This window comes from Scomber japonicus, chromosome 10 (genome assembly GCF_027409825.1).
Source record: "Scomber japonicus isolate fScoJap1 chromosome 10, fScoJap1.pri, whole genome shotgun sequence".
NCBI classification, from domain to species: Eukaryota; Metazoa; Chordata; class Actinopteri; order Scombriformes; family Scombridae; genus Scomber; species Scomber japonicus.
Genome location: NC_070587.1, coordinates 10,776,771 through 10,791,759, shown reverse-complemented (window position 1 = coordinate 10,791,759; position 14,989 = coordinate 10,776,771). Strand labels below are relative to the sequence as shown.

Sequence of the window (14,989 nt, the reverse complement as noted above, 5' to 3'; positions counted from 1 at the left end):
TTTCATGACAGACTGCAGAACTTTTTATCCACAGTATGAGAGGGATTTCATTGCATCCCTGTTTGAGTTTGTTTGCTTTTCTTTGCTCTCTCTCTCTCAAGGGAATTTCCACCCGGGACAAATACTTTCGTACAGTTTCCGGACCCCCGGATCACTCACCGCCACCAACAGAAATATTTCATCCTGATATCTGCTGTCAGTGATGGGAAAGAGCAGTGGGCCATAGCAAAAGCAGGATAATTCCTCCAGTTTACGCTGTGATCCATAGCAAGCAAACTGTGGAAACTCATTAAACAACCTTATACAGCTGCACATAGAGAACATAGAGAGGGAGTTTGTGTGGAGGTCACAGTCAGTCTGCCAGATAGGAATCTGTGAGGCCACGATAACCCTGGACTCAAAATGAGCGTGAGATAACTGGGAATTTAAGGCCTTTGATATCTCTCTCCATGAACAAACAATAAATTCAGAACATCCATAGCAACTCAGCAAATTCATATTGAGGTAACTATCTCAGAATTCACCTTAATAATGATTCCTGCTGATATTCAGAAAGTCAAAATCACACTGAATGTTCATCCCTTTGAGTCTTTTTTTACAGGAGCAAAATATATCAAAAGCTATACATTTCCTCAAGTAAAGGTGCACTCAGGATCTTACACATCAAGTTCAGTTTACTAATAACAACAGTATATAATGTCATCTGTGGCTCTGTGGGGAGATGTTTAAACACATACCCCTGATGATGTCATTAGGGGTTTTTTGACTCGGGTTTCGGTACTACAAATTTTTAACCAAAACCCTAAAACTAAAAAGGCACAAATCTGGGTCGTGGCATTTGAAAGACATGAACAACAACCAGGCCAGTGGGTCTAAAAGTGCTTTCTTGACCCATACTTGAAACTAAAGGCTCTGCTGCTTCGATCTTGATTATTCTTTTTTGTTTGTTGTCCAATACAAAACTTGAAAGCCTGAAACCTCCTGTGCACACACACACCTTCCAGTGAGGTAGGAAACATCTTGTGCTCAGTTGTTGAACTTTTGGAATGAACAACATTTGCATATTCATATTCTGTATTGTTCAATGAGGAACACAGAGTGGATGGTAGGTAACTTTTTTGTTAAAAAAAAACATATCAGACACAAATTATTATTCCAAGAGAAGTCATTTTCGGTCTTCGAAAATAAGGCTACGGTATTTATTTTCCTAATTGGATGCAATTGGATAAACAAATGTAATTTAATGAAGTGGCAGTATACATATAAGTATAACCTGCAGTATGTGTCACAATCCTACAGTATAATTAGTCCCAATTATTCAGTGCTAATTGTAGCACTGATTTGGTCATGTGTTTAAGCAAGAACAGCTGGTTGACTCAGCTAAACCAGACAATACTTAACTAATGACAGGGCAGGAAGTGAGTGAGGAGTTAACTGCTGAATAAATAATCCAAACAGGAGTCATGTCTTCACTTATTCAGCGACATTCATAGAAAACAGGATCATGACTTTCCGTCCAACACATGATTGTGACAGATAACCTCATGTTGCAAAACTTTCTTCCTTTCTTCTCTGCTTTCTCTGCCTCGTCCTCCCCCTTAAACCTCAAGTGTTTGCCCTGTTGCGGGGGTTTCGCTCTCAGACAGACAGCACGGCGGCGTGTATTGGACCAATTAATTGGCCGGTCTGTTTCCCTGCTGAGCGTGTTTTCCTGGGCGGCCTCTGCTCTCTCTGCAGGACAAACTGCAGGCCTACAACACAGATACCAACAAGTTTGCAATGGGTTCGTCTGGGGCTTTAGTCTGCGCCATCGCAGTTCTCCTAACTGTACTGAGCTCAGCATCCACAGGTTAGTACTGATGTTGGTTTTTCCTCCTTCCTTTTGTTGTTCATGCCAGAAATTGTTGTTTTCTTCTTGGCCGATGACCCGGCTCCGTTTATGTTAGCCTTGATCTGCTGTAAGTGTTTATTTCAACTGTGGGGCCTCTTACTTTCATTTCCAAAATACTTCTAATGACATGTTTATTCTGATAAGATCTTGTGTTTGTTACTAGTTGTTAAATAAGAACAATTACTAAAGTGACTCCAATTTTCAGTTAATTTTCAGTTTATGCATTAAAAACAGTGTAGAGTTGCATAACATTTTACACTTTCTCTTTTGTGTGTGTACAACTTTCCAGATGACAGATGCCTCTATGAGCAATCCCCAATGACCTTTGACCCAGTGACAGGTATGCGTTTTTTGTTTGTTTTTTGCAGGAGTGTATTCACATACAAGTGCAATATGTTTCCAATAACCAATTTGAAGACACATGACATTTTGGCAAGCGGTCAACTTCAAGAGGTTACGACTGGAATTTAGCTTATGCATGCCTTTTTAATGGGCCAAGTTAGAGACCACTAGGGAGACCATCATATATAGAGAAATATAAATGTGCATGTGTTTCTTTTTTGTCCTTTGTCTTAAGCTTATGTGTGTATGTAAATGTTTTTACATCCATATGTGTCTTAACCCTAACATATTGTTCAGCTCAAATTTGACCCATTTGGACATTTTAATGGCTGTAAAAAGACCCCAAATGTTTTCTTTTTCCCTGAAATTTGATGACCTTCCCTTAAGTGGCCCAAAATTTACAAAATTGAGAGAAAAATTATAAATGTTACACTTTTGTTTAGATGCTACAAATTGTTGTCCATTGATTTGTCCATTGTCAAATTTGACCCATATCTATTGTCATGGCTTTTAGATTCACCAGAGTGGGTCAAATAAAGGAAAAGTGTAGTTTTAGAGAATCTTGAAGTTGTTTATGCCATGTCTGTCTAGACCCTATAGAACTAAGAAAAGTGTTTCAAGAGCTAATATGCATGTATGGGCTATTCCAGCTGTTTAGACTACTCCGTGCTTGTACATCATCTCCATTTTTTCAACTGTTGTCACGCTTTTTACCAAAACCACCTCCCCGTCCTGCACTAATGACATATTTTCCTGTAACATCCTTGCTGAGGATGCATTAGGACACATTTGTTTATTCACTAGAAAAGATATGTGGTCAGCTGCGTCAGCACGTGGTTTGAGTAATGATATCACAACGTGTCTTAGTGTTCAAAAGGTCAGAGATCTGCTACTGTACCACTGCTTTGAATATGAAGACTAGTTCTCCAGGGTGCCAGACTGTGACTGCCCACTGCTCCTAACTAGTTAGAATAAGTAAAAGTATTTGTTTGTTGGTTAAATATTAGTTAATGTTAAATTAATAATTAATAGTCTCAATAAGACAGTAGTTATGAGGATTATTTTTCATGGTGTAGCAGTGACGGCTGATGGGCCTAATGGTTATATAATTAACCCTGCAGTTCTACAATTAGGGCTGTTCTAATAGATCTGTAGATCTGTAAATAGATCTGTAGTTCAAAATTTGGTATAGACACTTTTTTATAATAGGATTCTTACATACTGTGTAGGTGTAGAATATGAACAGTAAAGGTAATAGTGATGCAGACATCAGATTCAATAATGTTGCAGAAAGAGGCAGATTTATCAGATCTCTTTGATCCCAAAGCTATGTCCTGCTTTATCCCGTCACCATTTGTTATTATGATTTTATTCAACTACATACAAGACCAAGATTTATGTGTCCTCTTCAAACATTTATCACTGGAGCTGCTCAGATTTGTCTAACAAATCTTTCCTGTCATATTCCACAAAATCCTGACCAACAAAGCAGTACTTCTAAAAGAAAACACCAAATAATCTGCTTTTTAATGACAATTGTCTTTATTCTTTCAGGTGGCTTCAGAGGCACGACATTTAGAAAACGTGCGTATCTTTTTTCCTCTCTTTCTTTTGAGTTTTTATTTAACACGTATCATATAAAACCTCCTTCTACAGCACACGTATCAGGTCACAGTAGGATTCCCGTTCTTCCCTCAAAGTCCTACTAGGGCCCCGTTCTCGTCCTCCTGTGTGGAACAAAGGTGTTAACTTCCCTCTTGGCCCGCCGACCTCAGACAATCTCAAAGCCATCTGTCTCCATGGAGACCATCGTCCCCGCTACCCAGACTTCGTTTCTCTTTCCACTAATGCACAAATGCAGGCCAGTGCTATCAATAAGGCAGAGTCCTGGTTTAGTGAATGCTGCAAAGGGAACCAGACGTGGGGGAGGGAAGTGACCCTCTGTTGTGCCACACAAGCGGTGAGTTTCCACAACAGCCTCAATTGATGATATTTTTCTTCTTGATAGTCTCAACATAAAATTGATAAAAAACACTATTTAATTAGATGCAACAAATATGATTTCATGCTAAATACCAAGATATAATTACTGTTATCTGCTTAATCTCTCATGTGGCATAAAGCTTTCAATTGTAATGTGTTACTCTGTTTTTTTAATGGTTTTGTATTATGCATATTTTTTTTAAAGGGCAGGGAACATTCTTCACATTGCAGAGCTGATACTCACATTTTTTAAACAAAGTTGAAGGCCTCGGGTGCTTCCAGTCGATAAGTGCATTATATGCAGCCCTGGCAGACATAACAGACAGGCCTTGGTGGGAGCACCAGAGAGCTTTCTGATGGCAAACAACAAAACTGTCCAAAGTTATTTTTGAATAAAATCATTACCTTAATCTTAAGACTTTATACTTACCATGTTTCTTTTTGTAATTTTTGGTGAAGTGTGTCTTATGTGGCTCTGCATAATTTTAGGTGCTCTATTCATTCAGCTTACAGCCTCAGGCATGCACATTTCATGTCAATACTCAAGAATTAATTCACACACCCTGACTGTTGTTACTGTTTTTTTATGTTTGCTGTAGTGGAAGCAGTCAGTCAATAACTTCTGTGAGGAGGACCTCTCCATAAAGCATCTTCCCTATCGCTGCTGCCTTCTACGAAGACTCTCAGACCCTCTTCAGCCTCCTTCAACTTTGACCCCAACACTTGCCAGAGGTATGCGGGGAAATGTATGTACTGTATGTTTATTTATGTCTTTTGTTTATTTTATGATTTTTATTGATTGTGTTTGACTACAGTTGCAAACTAAATGGCCCCAGGGGAAAATACAGACTACTATCTAATCTGCAGTGAAAAATGATACTCTAGGATAACATTAGGAAATTACTGAGTCACTTATAAATAAGAAAAAAGAAAAAGAAAACAAGAAACTATATATTTGTGACCTGTCCTTAAACATGAATGCCACATACATGGTGGAAAAGCCAGAAAGTATGAAAATTTGGACTAACACATTGTTTCTTGGTAACAAAAGTATAGAATAACAGCAGCCTTATTCTTTAAGACAAAGCAGAGACTGAATTTGAGGAAGGGTTATTGAGGCAATACACATTGCAAACCACACTTCCTTTATTTTTAAATGATTCCTAGAAGCCAAAGTAGGTCATGTTTGTGATGTTATTTCTCATATGTAACAGGACAGTGATGACTCCACATAGCGTCTGAAGAAAAAAGGAGAAGAAACCAGTTACTTCCCAAAAAGTTGACATCAGGTTTCCCCCTGGACGACCAACTGCAGCTGTCATTGAGTCACTGTGTCGCAACCAGAAGATTCGTCCCCTCTACAGCAACAAGTGCCTGCCAAATATAGGCTATGAATGGCTGGCTCGTCAGGCCAAGACCATTAATCGCATGGAGAAGGGATTCAAACAGTGTTGCAAAAAGAGGCAGGATGTGCTTGTTTGTGCTGAACAAAAGGTACAGCGAGAAACCTACAAACCTACAAAATGTTTTGTCATTTTTGGTAAAGTAATATGGCCTTTCCCTTTAATTCCTTCTGATGTTGCTGCTCCTTTTGTGTCTTAGTGGCGTGAGGAGCTGAACAAGTTTTGCTTGCATAAGAACAGTGATGAGACCAGCTCTCGCTGTTGTTTGGACAATGGAGAAAATGATCGATATGACTGTTTCCAAAACATATCTCCCGACCCACATTACAACATGACTTCAGCCACTGAAGAGCTCTCGCTTAACAAAATGTGTGACACGCACAAGATCATCAAGAAGAAGTAAGACAGTACTTCCTACATTTGTCCTTCAATCTTCCTGTCTCCTTTCATCTAGTTCAACCTTATGTTTTTCTTTTAAATATGTCAAGCTGCCTCATGAATTGAAATATCTCTTTAACTTGAAATGTGCAAGCTTTGTTTATCCCTAGTATATTTGGTGTTGCTGATATTGTGTATTTAATTAAACATGGGTACACAATCTGTTTGAGCAGGAACATAACATTTTATTCTGCCTGTGTTTCAGATTCCCTGTTGGTTTTCCACTAAAAAACTTTGTGGACAAATGCTGCCCCCTATCGCCACAAGACCAGACTGATTGTTTTGGACAAAGGGTGAGTAAAAAAATCAGTCAAAACTCCCACTGGCACTGGGCTATTCGGTTTAATGGCACACCAATTCCACTAAAGTGTGGACCAAATTCTAGTTTCATCTACTCTCAGTGATATTTTTTATATTTACATCCGGGATCACTTGAGAAGCATTGCCATCACAAGAGTGCATTCATAAAGATATTGTTTAATGCTTAGTTGATTAACCAGACTGTTGTCTGTGTCACTGTACCACTATTTTTATAGGCTGCTTTTTGCATATTTGATTATGAATGTATTTTCTTTATTCCTTTGGAAGCTGCAAGGTCGGCTGTCCTCTTTATATGATTTTGTGGTTAAGATCAAATCTATAACAGTTCTAATAAAAACATTTTTAAAATGTAAGTTGTGGCGTTTTATGTTTTCTTGCATTAAAGGCTTATACTGTAGTTTAACCCCAGTGTGCTTGGTACAATAAATCAGCATTTGAAGAAAACTCAAAAAGCCAAAACCAATAACATACCATCCATCATCACATCACTAGACGCAGAAAAGGCATTTAATGGGGTAGACTGGACATATCTCTTTGCAGTACTGGATCAAAATACAATACAACTCCACATTAGCTTCTGTTATAACCAATGGACATACCGCTCTTTTAGTTGAAACAGGGAACTAGACAAGGATGTTCACTCTCACTATTACTATTTGTTCTTTTTAAAGGACCCCTTGCAGCATCTGCCTGCCAACATGACAACATCACTGGATTGTGAACAACAGACACCATGCCTGCAGTATGTTTAGACACATACTCCTCAGCACTCACATTGACTTTTGTCCTGCTGTGTGGTCAAATGCCTCAAAAAAGATCTCAATAGACTTCAAATAGTCAAAAATAGAGCAGCGCGTCTTGCCCCCAAGTGTAATAAGAGGACCAATACTTTATATGTGTACAAATGTTTATCTTGGCCTATGTTAGAACAAAGACGATCAGGAAGTCTAATTTTGTTTTTTTAGGAATATCTGTATCAACAAAAAAACCTAATTGTCTACACAAACGAATTCATTACACTAATAACAGGCATACTCTACCAGACAGGTGGTAAAAGGAAGGTTTACAATGCTGATACCCAAATCTGATGCAATGAAAAAACTAATCTACTAAAATCTACAGAACCGTGTTGAAATGGAATTTGTTACCTTGTGCAATTATTGAAATCAAAGATAAAATACAATTTAACAAACAGCTTGAAATCCATCTCATGAATTCTCAATAGATATATACTGAATATGTACATGTCGAACATTTGTGTGACTGTATAGATCCTCACATGTATTGATTTACAGTAGGTGTAGGATGTAGACCTGTTTTTTCTTTTTCTGGTATGATTTAGGAGTTGTGAGGTTGTCGCCTCACCTTGGTGTAAAATTGATTTGATTTAAATTTTGGGGGGACCTTGTATGGTGGAGCCAGGCTAGTGCTGTTTTTTGAGGGCTGTTAGTGCAAATAAGTATACAAATATTTATTATGTATTATTAGACTTCAGTACCTATAAATAAATTCACAATAACATATTAATGTATTCACAAAAACGTATTTATTTATGATTTATTCATGTTTGTTTTTTATTACAACACAACATGAACATCACAGAAGCACTGCAGTTTAACACTGTGGTACGAACATTTATTTTATTTGATCATTGTATGAATACAACATTAGTAACTATCTATGACTGTGTATTTGCTGCTTATTTTGTTTGTTGTATGCTTGTAAGTACAGTTTGTGTGTATACTGTAAGCATGAGTATGGCTAACTTGGTATTTATTTTTATTTATTATTGTTGATCTTACATAGTAGTTATTTATTTATTCATGTAACTATGTTTATTACAACAAAACATGAACATCACAGGAACACTAAACTGCAGTTTAATACTGTGGTACAAATGCGTGAACTATTATTATTATTTTTTGTCACTTTTAAACTTTTGAATAGGGCTTTTTCTTCTTTTTTTAACTCCAAGCAGCAGCCTTTTATCTGCGGCTCAACGCAACTCACAGCAGAAAATGTGCGGGGATATTAGTGAGGGGTTACCATGACGATAGTTCACGCAACACATCCTCGTTTTTAACAGGCTAGTCAGTCGGTAAACTCGGCATTGTCTGAAGCAGAAAATGTGCTCTTCTATTTACAGTTAAAACATTTCACCAGTGTTTCAGCTTCAAGATAACTGAGCTGCGGTGGCTTCCGGTTTGAGCTTTCAAAATAAAACGTGTTATTGTGCGCTTCTTCATTTTATTAATAAATAAACATATTGATCCGATTATTTAAATAAATTTGGGCCTTGTAAATTACAGGAGCTTCTCGGGAGAAACGATAAAACTGGAGGGCAGAGGGAGGTGTCTGAAATACGGGAGAAACAAGGTAAAAACGAGAGTGTGCAGCTATGTACTGGATCTTCACCTTCTCTTTCACCTTTAACTTCAATCTGGCGCAATCAGCAGCACCAATTTGGTCACATAGTCTATTTCTGTCAGATCTGCTGATGGCGCAGCTCAGCCAGACATTATTATCTATAACAGGGCAGTAAGTGAGTGAGGAGTTAACTGCTGAATATATAATCCAAACAGGATCATGTCATGTCCGCGACATTTACAGAAAACAGGATCATGGCTTCCCACCCAACAATAAACATGATTTCAAAGGGGTAAACTATGAGTCATGTTGCAAAACTTTCTTCCCTCCCTCTTCTGCTCTCTCCGCCTTGTCCTCCCCCTTAAACTCCAGGACAACCATAAAAGTGTTTGCCCTGTTGCGGGGGTTTCACTCTCAGACAGACAGCACGGCGGCGTGTACTGGACCAATTAACGGGCCGGTTTGGACGTTTCCCTGCTGAGCGTGTTTTCCTGGGCGGCCTCTGCTCTCTCTGCAGGACAAACTGCAGGCCTACAACACAGATACCAACAAGTTTGCAATGGGTTCGTCTGGGGCTTTAGTCTGCGCCATCGCAGTTCTCCTAACTGTACTGAGCTCAGCATCCACAGGTTAGTACTGATGTTGGTTTTTCCTCCTTCTTTTTGTTGTTCATGCCAGAAATTGTTGTTTTCTTCTTGGCCGATGACCCGGCTCCGTTTTTGTTAGCCTTGTGTGTTTATTTCAGCTGTGGAGCCTCTTGCATTAATTTCCGTATACGAAAATACTAGTAATGACATCTTTATTCTGATAAGATTTCATTTTTGTTACCAGTGGTTGAATATAACTGAGTACAATAACTGAAGTGACTCCAGTTACATTATTATGGTGCTTCACAACATTTCATAAGTCAATACTATCCTACTCATTGTTTCATTTATTTCACTGCTAAAGCTACGAAGTTACTTTGCTGATTCAGATTTATGGTGTATTTCAGACTCCTTATACATGAGATGATGAAATATGCACTGTTTAACTACCAAAGATCATGCAAACTATGAAAATCTGCTCCATCTCAACCAGCTACAACACTGAAATCAGTAATAATAAAGTGGAGCATTCTGCCTTTTAATACCGTGAATACATTTTTCTGAAATAACATCCAAACCTTACTTATCTGTCATTTTTCATTATAGGACTTAAACTCGCAGTGAAATAATTTGAGATGGTGAAAGTGCTACTATTACTCATGTAAATATATGAATACTTCTTCCACAGCAGAGTTGCGTAACATTGTCTGGCTTTCCTGTTTGTCGCTGTCTTTCTCTTTGTGTGTTAAACTTTCCAGATGACAGATGCCTCTATGAGCAATGTGAGGTCACCTTTGACATCGACCAAATCATGCAAGGTGTGTGTTTTTCTATGCTTTTTTTTGCATGAGTGTATTCACATATAAGTGCAGTATGTTTCCAAGAACCATTAGAAGACACATGGCATTTTGGCAAGCAGTCTCAACTTCAAAAGGTTACAACTGGATTTTAGCTTATGCATGCCTTTTTAATGGGCCAAGTTATGGATTACGGAGGCCACCATATGTACAGAAATATAAATGTGCATTTGTTTCTTTTCTGTCTTTTGTCTTAAACTTATGTGTGTCTTAAAGAGATGCAGCCACCAGATTTATTCACGTTGCAGAAAGAGGCAGATTTATCAGATCTCTTTGATCCCAAAGGTATGTCCTGTTTTATCCTGTATTTGTTATTTTGACCTTCATTTGATTCAACTACATACAAGATCAAACTTGCTTTTGGTAGATTTATGTGTCCTCTGCAAACATCTATCATTGTAGTTGCGCAGATTTGTCTGTCTAACTTTTTTTTTTCTTTGGCCAGTAATGAATCACACAGTCCTAAGTGACCTCTTTCATTTCTTGTTTTCTCTTTTTCCATAGAGTTCCCCATAGAGCAGGTACTTGTCTCTCCACGGCATGATGGCTTGAATGACAGAGGTAGGTATTAATCTGTTGCGTCTTTTGCTTTCTCTTACAAATCTTTCCTGTCATATTCCAACAAATCCTGACCAACAAAGCAGCACTTCTAAATGAAAACACCAAAATAAACTGCTGTGTAATGATAATTGCCTTTTTTTCTTTCAGGGGGCTTTACACCAAGAGGACGTGTGTATCTATTTTCTTCTATTTCTTTTGAGTTTTCGTATCATTTAAAATCTCCTTCTACTGCACAAGTATCAAGTCACAGTATTGTTTCTGTTCTTCCCTCAAAGGTCGACCAAGTTTTGGGCCCCGTTCTCATCCTCCTGCGATGGACTATCCTGTTAAGTTCCCTCATGGCCGGCCGACTTCAGACAATCTCCAAGCCATCTGTCTCCATGGAGACCATCGTCCCCGCTACCCAGACTCCTATTTTCCTAGCTCTGGTTTTGGCCAACAGGTCCGAAGGGCCAGTGCTATCAATAAGGCAGAGTCTTGGTTTAGTGAATGCTGCAAAGGGAACCAAACGTGGGGGAGGGAAGTGACCCTCTGTTGTGCCACACAAGCGGTGAGTTTTCACAACAGCCACAATTTTTGTTCAAAGATGATATTTTCCGGATTTTAGGATCTTCTTGTTAGTCTCAACATGAATTCAATCTGATGAAAAACATAATATTTGATTATAATGCACTGTGGAGATCAAATTAAATCCCATACAAATACAATTTCATGCTAAATACCAAGAAATAATTACTGTTAAATTACTGTTGTCTGCTTAATCCCTTATGTGGAGGATGTTTCATAGGTCTTGTATTATTTGCAACTTTTATATAAGATTTGACTTGATTCCTAAAGCTGTAATGTGTTAGTGTGTTTTTCTTCAGATGCTTTTGTATCATGCCAAATATTTTTTTTAAAAGGCAGGGAACATTCTTCACATTGCAGAGCTGATACTCACATTTTTTAAACAAAGTTGAAGGCCTCGGGTGCTTCCAGTCGATAAGTGCATTATATGCAGCCCTGGCAGACATAACAGACAGGCCTTGGTGGGAGCACCAGAGAGCTTTCTGATGGCAAACAACAAACCTGTCCAAAGGTTTTAATAATTATTAATAATTAGTTATTTTGAATAAAATCATTACCTTAATCTTAAGACTTTACGCTTACCATGTTCTGTCTTAAGTGGCTCTGCATAATTTTAGGTATTCTATTCATTCAGCTTACAGCCTCAGGCATGCATCCTGACTGTTGTTACTATTTTTTATGTTTGCTGTAGTGGAAGCAGTCAGTCAATAACTTCTGTGAGGAGGACTCATCCGTTAAGGATCGTCTCTATCACTGCTGCAAACGACAAGGCAACGAAAGACTAAACTGCTTCCATAACGATGCACCGAACCCAAGCTATGAGGCAACAGAGGAGCTGCCGGTGCTGCCACTCCCCTCTTCAGCCTCCTTCAACTTTGACCCCAACACTTGCCAGAGGTATGCGGGGAAATAAATAAAATGAAAATAATAAATTAAAGTTTGAAGCCTGTTTTACTTCTGACCACAACCAGCATCACTGATTATGCATTAATCTTCGGACCTTCAACAGCTTTGAGGGCTAAATCAACCAGATTGGATTCTTAAACAATGCCTAATTGCTATTGCACAAACACTTTAACAAAGGTCTGATAGACTCTTAGTGCTCTTATAGCTCATTGCAACTTTATTTGATGACATCTGTAGGAGCCATTTCTATGTGAATGTGTGTCAAGGTACCAAATTGGGCCAGTAGGTGTCCTCATGGTGTTGGGTGTACATTTCTGTATAGGTGGGAGCTTTCTATCGGGTGTCAGATGTTGCTAGACGGATGAGCACACAGTGTTTTGACCGCTCTGGGCTCCGTCACATTTATTGTTTGTTGTATGTGATACAGCTGAATGGACTTTATATGCACTGGCAATGGATACTTGCATGTTATTGAAGATCAGTGAAATGGTGAGAAATAAAGAACGCATCAAATGAAGAAGCAAATCCGGAAGCTGTTTGTTTCACTAGACACAAGTTATAGTCATGCAGTAGCCAGCGCATCGATTAGTTTTAGCCTGTCTATGCAGCCCCTCAGTGGCTTTAAGTGTTAGGATTAGCCGCTACAACATCTACTGTATGTTTATATGTATTTATGTCTTTTATAATTTGTAAGCATAGTCTTTAAGACAAAGGAGAGGATGAATTTGAAGAGGCAATACAAATTTTGCAAACCGCACTTCCTTTATTTTTTTATTCCTTTTTTAGTCCTTCTGCTGGTCCGGAGAATAGAAGCAGTGACCCTCCGGTCATAAGCTTGCTTCTCTTACCTTTAGGCCATTTTAAATTATTCCAAGAAGCCAAAGTAGGTCATGTCCGTGATGTTATGTCTTGTATGTTATAGGACAGTGATGACTCCATATAGTGTCAGACGAAACAGAGGAAAAAAGGAGAAGAAACCAGTTACTTCCCAAAAAGTTGACATCAGGTTTCCCCCTGGACGACCAACTGCAGCTGTCATTGAGTCACTGTGTCGCAACCAGAAGATTCGTCCCCTCTACAGCAACAAGTGCCTGCCAAATATAGGCTATGAATGGCTGGCTCGTCAGGCCAAGACCATTAATCGCATGGAGAAGGGATTCAAACAGTGTTGCAAAAAGAGGCAGGATGTGCTTGTTTGTGCTGAACAAAAGGTACAGCGAGAAACCTACAAACCTACAAAATGTTTTGTCATTTTTGGTAAAGTAATATGGCCTTTCCCTTTAATTCCTTCTGATGTTGCTGCTCCTTTTGTGTCTTAGTGGCGTGAGGAGCTGAACAAGTTTTGCTTGCATAAGAACAGTGATGAGACCAGCTCTCGCTGTTGTTTGGACAATGGAGAAAATGATCGATATGACTGTTTCCAAAACATATCTCCCGACCCACATTACAACATGACTTCAGCCACTGAAGAGCTCTCGCTTAACAAAATGTGTGACACGCACAAGATCATCAAGAAGAAGTAAGACAGTACTTCCTACATTTGTCCTTCAATCTTCCTGTCTCCTTTCATCTAGTTCAACCTTATGTTTTTCTTTTAAATATGGCCTTTGTACATTTCCTCTTCTCCTGTTTCTTTCAATGCTTTTTGTTATTTGTTCTGCCATAGAAATGACATTTATCTCAAGCTGCCTAATAAATTGAAATATCTCTTTAACTTGAAATGTGCAAGCTTTGTTTATCCCTAGTATATTTGGTGTTGCTGATATTGTGTATTTAATTAAACATGGGTACACAATCTGTTTGAGCAGGAACATAACATTTTATTCTGCCTGTGTTTCAGATTCCCTGTTGGTTTTCCACTAAAAAACTTTGTGGACAAATGCTGCCCCCTATCGCCACAAGACCAGACTGATTGTTTTGGACAAAGGGTGAGTAAAAATATCAGTCAAAACTCATCAAAAAGGAAGTGGGTCTGTTTAAAAAATTAATTAATTTAAAAAATAAACACAACATTCTATATCACCTTTTCTGTCCCTGACATCAGCTTAAGGAAACGTCACAGAACCTGTGTTTATCACAGAGGATCCACACAACTTTTGACCACTGTTGCCGTCAACCTGTCCAAGAGTCTCCACAGTGCATCTCTAAAATTCTCATGGATGCCATCACCAAGGCAACCAATCTCTTACGCCAGAAGAAGAAGAAAAGGTGCCCAATCTCCTAAACCCCTGTGACCTTTTACTGCTGACCCCACTGGCACTGGGCTATTCGGTTTAATGGCACACCAATTCCACTAAAGTGTGGACCAAATTGTAGTTTCATCTACTCCCAGTGAAATTTTTAATATTTTCATCTGGGATCACTTGAGAAGCATTGCCATCACAAGAGTGCATTCATAAAGATATTGTTTAATGCTTAGTTGATTAACCAGACTGTTGTCTGTGTCACTGTACCACTATTTTTTATAGGCTGCTTTTTGCATATTTGATTATGAATGTATTTTCTTTATTCCTTTGGAAGCTGCAAGGTCGGCTGTCCTCTTTATATGATTTTGTGGTTAAGATCAAATCTATAACAGTTCTAATAAAAACATTTTTAAAATGTAAGTTGTGGCGTTTTATGTTTTCTTGCATTAAAGGCTTATACTGTAGTTTAACCCCAGTGTGCTTGGTAAAATACATAAGTAAGAAATGTGTTATGAAATGTGTCTTTTACATAGATATTGAAACACATACATTTATAGTGGTCAGAATATCACCTGGACAG

General features: G+C 38.5%; 2 protein-coding genes across 2 annotated transcripts; both read left to right on the top strand.

Annotated features, from left to right (window-relative positions):
- Positions 1-5,444: 5,444 nt before the first annotated feature.
- On the top strand, positions 5,445-6,731 carry LOC128366345 (extracellular matrix protein 1-like). Its single transcript, XM_053327028.1, has 3 exons — positions 5,445-5,710; positions 5,819-6,018; positions 6,263-6,731. The coding sequence occupies exons 1-3, from the start codon at positions 5,645-5,647 to the stop codon at positions 6,459-6,461; spliced, it is 465 nt and encodes a 154-aa protein (XP_053183003.1). The 5' UTR covers positions 5,445-5,644; the 3' UTR covers positions 6,462-6,731.
- A 2,439-nt stretch (positions 6,732-9,170) lies between these two features.
- On the top strand, positions 9,171-14,885 carry LOC128366131 (extracellular matrix protein 1-like). The gene is made up of 11 exons (XM_053326807.1): positions 9,171-9,374; positions 10,091-10,150; positions 10,406-10,474; positions 10,694-10,750; positions 10,898-10,918; positions 11,026-11,300; positions 12,009-12,214; positions 13,146-13,434; positions 13,543-13,742; positions 14,064-14,151; positions 14,268-14,885. The coding sequence occupies exons 1-11, from the start codon at positions 9,305-9,307 to the stop codon at positions 14,445-14,447; spliced, it is 1,515 nt and encodes a 504-aa protein (XP_053182782.1). The 5' UTR covers positions 9,171-9,304; the 3' UTR covers positions 14,448-14,885.
- The last annotated feature ends 104 nt before the right edge of the window (positions 14,886-14,989 follow it).